At 50.6% G+C, this 3,568-nt stretch overlaps 1 protein-coding gene across 1 annotated transcript; it reads right to left on the reverse strand.

Annotated features, from left to right (window-relative positions):
* Nucleotides 1-657: 657 nt before the first annotated feature.
* On the reverse strand, nt 658-2,533 carry LOC133904161 (cytochrome P450 89A2-like). Its single transcript, XM_062345671.1, has one exon. The coding sequence runs from the start codon at nt 2,414-2,416 to the stop codon at nt 851-853; it is 1,566 nt and encodes a 521-aa protein (XP_062201655.1). The 5' UTR covers nt 2,417-2,533; the 3' UTR covers nt 658-850.
* Between the last annotated feature and the right edge of the window lie 1,035 nt (nt 2,534-3,568).

The following is a 3,568-nucleotide window of genomic DNA, read 5'->3' on the forward strand; positions in this document are numbered from 1 at the left end:
TTATTCAGGGATCAACTCTCTTTGAACCTTATAAATTTTGTAGTCACCGCATACTAATTCCATGAATATATTTTGAAATGTAGAAGTTGATAAGGACTTAGTGAATAAATCAACGAGGTATCACATGATTTAGTTTGCAAGATTTTTATTTTTCCATTATTTTACAATTCACGAGGATAGAACAATTTAAGTGTAATATGTTTGTTTATATTTCTTTTTATATAACATTTTTGCATCTGAGCAATACAAGTATCATTATTTTTTAGATAATAATTGATGATTCAATGAAATCAATACCATACAACTATTATATGTGATTGATTATTCTACGGAGCCATATAGTAACCGGCCAGAACTGATCTCGCCAGTATATACACCATGTTCACATAAACTTCTAGAAAAATTGAGAGACATCAAGCTAGCATCAAGCTTTTCGTACCGGGCTCTTGGAGCTTGGTCGAAGCCCATACACGGCTTTCTTGAGTTTGTATACCTGGTGATTCTCCTGGCCATCATTGAAGTCTGGTGGTTGCTCAACATAAACAGCTTCTTGCAGTTCACCATTGAGAAACACCGACTTCACAAGATGTGAAAAATTATAATATTATAGAGCTACTATAAGACAAATTTAAATATATCATTTTCAAATGTTCAATCTCAATATGTAAAGAATTATTAACGGTCAAAATGTAGTTTTTTTTACTGCACGCACAAATGTTCAATCTTATAAAAATGCATGCGATGCAACGCCATTGTGCCCCCACTAATTCATTATTACACACACAAAGCTACAATTAGCCATGTTGACACGGTAGAATCAAAGCCACGTAACACACTCTCGCTCACTCGATCAAGAGATCCCTCTAGCCATGAGCCGAGCGTGGAGCGGCTTGGCCATGACGACGGTGAATTCGGCCTTCTCGCCGTCGACGTCCACCTCCTCCCCCTCCGCGGCGTCCCACTCGAACGCGCGCACCAGGTTTGCCACGAAGTACTCCAGGTGCAGAGTCGCGACCCCGATCCCGGGGCAGATCCTCCGCCCGGCCCCGAACGGCATCATCCTGATCTCCCTCGTGCCCGTGATGTCCGTCCCCTCGCCATCGCCGCCGGGCAGGAACCGCTCCGGCGCAAACTCCTCCGGCCGCGCCCACGCCCCCTCGTCCATGCCCATGTCGGCCACCATGAAGTTCACCGTCGTGCCCTTCGGGATCACGTACCCGCCCAGCTCCATGTCTTCCGCTGGCACGTGCGGCAGCACCATGTGCCCCGGTGGGTGGCGCCGGAGGCCCTCCAGCACTACGGCTTTCAAGTACGGCATCATCTGTACGTGCTCCTCAGAGACATTGTCGGAGCCGGTGGTGGCGATGGTCAATTTGATCTCGTCGTGGAGCTTGTCCTGGATGGCCGGGTTCTTGACGAGTTCGGCCATGATCCACTGCAGCGCCGTGGACGTGGTGTCCGTGCCGGCGTTGAGGAACTCGGAGCACAGCGCAATCATCTCGTCGTCTGTCAGCGCGCGGCCGTCGTCGTCGTTGAGCCGGATGTCCAGCAGCGTGTCGACATACGAGTGCGGCAGCGTCGTAGCTTCCTTGATCTCCGGTGGCGCGGCGCCGAGTTTCTTGCGCTCCCTGCGCGCATTGATCAGTGGCATGTACATGTCCTTGAGCCGGCGGCGCATGTCGTCCATGCACTGCAGGCGGCTGCGGAAGATGCGCGTCGTTATCGCGGGCAGGAATGAGAAGACCATGAGCTTGGTCGAGGAGTAGAGCAGCAGGTCGCGCTGCGCGGTGGCGATGTCGCGCACGGCGCGCTCGTCGAGCCGGTCGCCGAAGCACATGGCTACAAGGAGGCGGAACATAGCGTACTGGAACGTCTCCGCGATGGTGCTGCCGTCTCCTTCCTTCCGGCGCCCCAGCTTGTCCGTGAGCTCAGCAAGCACCGCCGCCCGTGCCGGCGCGAACAGCCGGAGCCGCGCCGGGTTCGTGACCTCGGCCACGAAGTTGCGCCGGAACAGCCGCCAGAGCGGGCCGTAGCTGGAGGTGGAGATGGTGGCGGCGTTGAGGCCCATGAAGTCCCTGGACGCGTACCGCGGGCGGTCGGCCAGCGCGGCGCCGCGCTCCACGAGCGCGGCGTGAGCGAGGCGGCGGTCGGAGATGGTGACCCGGAGGTCGGAGCCCATGCGCAGCGCCAGCAGCGGGCCGTGGCGCTCGTGGAGTCGGCGCATGGCGCGCAGGATGTCGATGCCCCGGTGCCTCACCCACAGCAGGTTCCCGAGCACCGGCACGACGGCCGGCCCCGGCGGCAGTCGGCGCCGGGCCTTACCGTCCTTTGCATGGGAGAGCAGGAGGAAGCCCAGAGGAAGGAGGAGAAGAGCAGCGAGGAGGAGAGGCCATGCGAGCTCCATTTGTGGTTGCATGTGTCGATGGAGCTATGATTCCTCCATGCGCGATGGCGAGATTTTATAGAGAAATGATCGATAGTAAAGCCGTAAAGCTAGCTACTACTTACACTTTGGAATGAAGCAATTAACCTTGGAGACTATTCTTTGGCTTTTAATTTGCTGTGACTTTTCACGAGTCGTTGAACGGAAATTGGCAATTGCGTGCTTGGATGGGAAGGAAGCGAAGCTACTGAGCATTTTGGGGTGTGAACCCTGGGAGAAGAAAAGGTATCAAAGAGAAGAAAAAATGACTGGAAGCGAAGCTGCTGTTCTACACTGCTATATTACTTTTATTTATATTAGGCATTTAGCTCGGCTTAATTTGTTCTAGATGGAGCTTGAGGACCTTTCTACTACGGCGTAAATACGTCATTGAGGATATCTGTTTTTGTGTAATCCAGAACTTCGTTTGTAATGTATCTTACATATAAAAATAAGATATTGCACTTTTAAGCTTAATTAGTCTAAATTTTGAACTTTTAAGTTTGGCTAACACGTCCTCTCTAGAGACATGTCCCATGTCACTAACAATTTGTGTAATCAACCGAACGTGCTAAAGGTTATATCACTGCCGGTCGATATCACGAACCGACACTAATACATCACTACTAGTTACTAGAAGAATTCAGCACGGATACACTCCTTATCACCGTCGGTTGATGCTACAAAGCCGATGGTGATGTAGCACTACCGGTTGGTGGTATGAGCCAATATTGATAAATTGTATTATTGCTGGTTCCAATGAACTCATCAGTTTTTTTCCCATTGGTGGTTATGAACTAGCAATTATGCTTTATCACTACCAGTATTAGCAAAATTTGCATTAATAGGCGGTCACCAATTGTGATTTCTGTAGTAGTGATAAGATGATTAGATCCATATTGGCAAAATTGAGAACAAATTAATCTCAAACAAACATATAACTTTCATATACAATAACCAAGAGTTTTTCCCCTTTGAGCACCCGAACTCAGACCCCACGATGTGCTTGAAGATTCGTGCTCTCGTCAATTATTCCTTCTTCGTGCTTGAGGGTTTGGGGATAGAGTTAGGGCCCGGAGCTCACTATGATCCTGTACTTAGAGTGAGATGGGGGCAACGGGGGCGCCGTTGAAGCCGTGGGTTTTG

Source organism: Phragmites australis, chromosome 21 (genome assembly GCF_958298935.1).
Source record: "Phragmites australis chromosome 21, lpPhrAust1.1, whole genome shotgun sequence".
NCBI lineage: Eukaryota > Viridiplantae > Streptophyta > Magnoliopsida > Poales > Poaceae > Phragmites > Phragmites australis.

Excerpts from the sequence above, each read along its gene's own strand:
- LOC133904161 (XM_062345671.1), bottom strand. The coding sequence starts at position 2,416 with ATGCAACCACAAATGGAGCTCGCATGGCCTCTCCTCCTCGCTGCTCTT.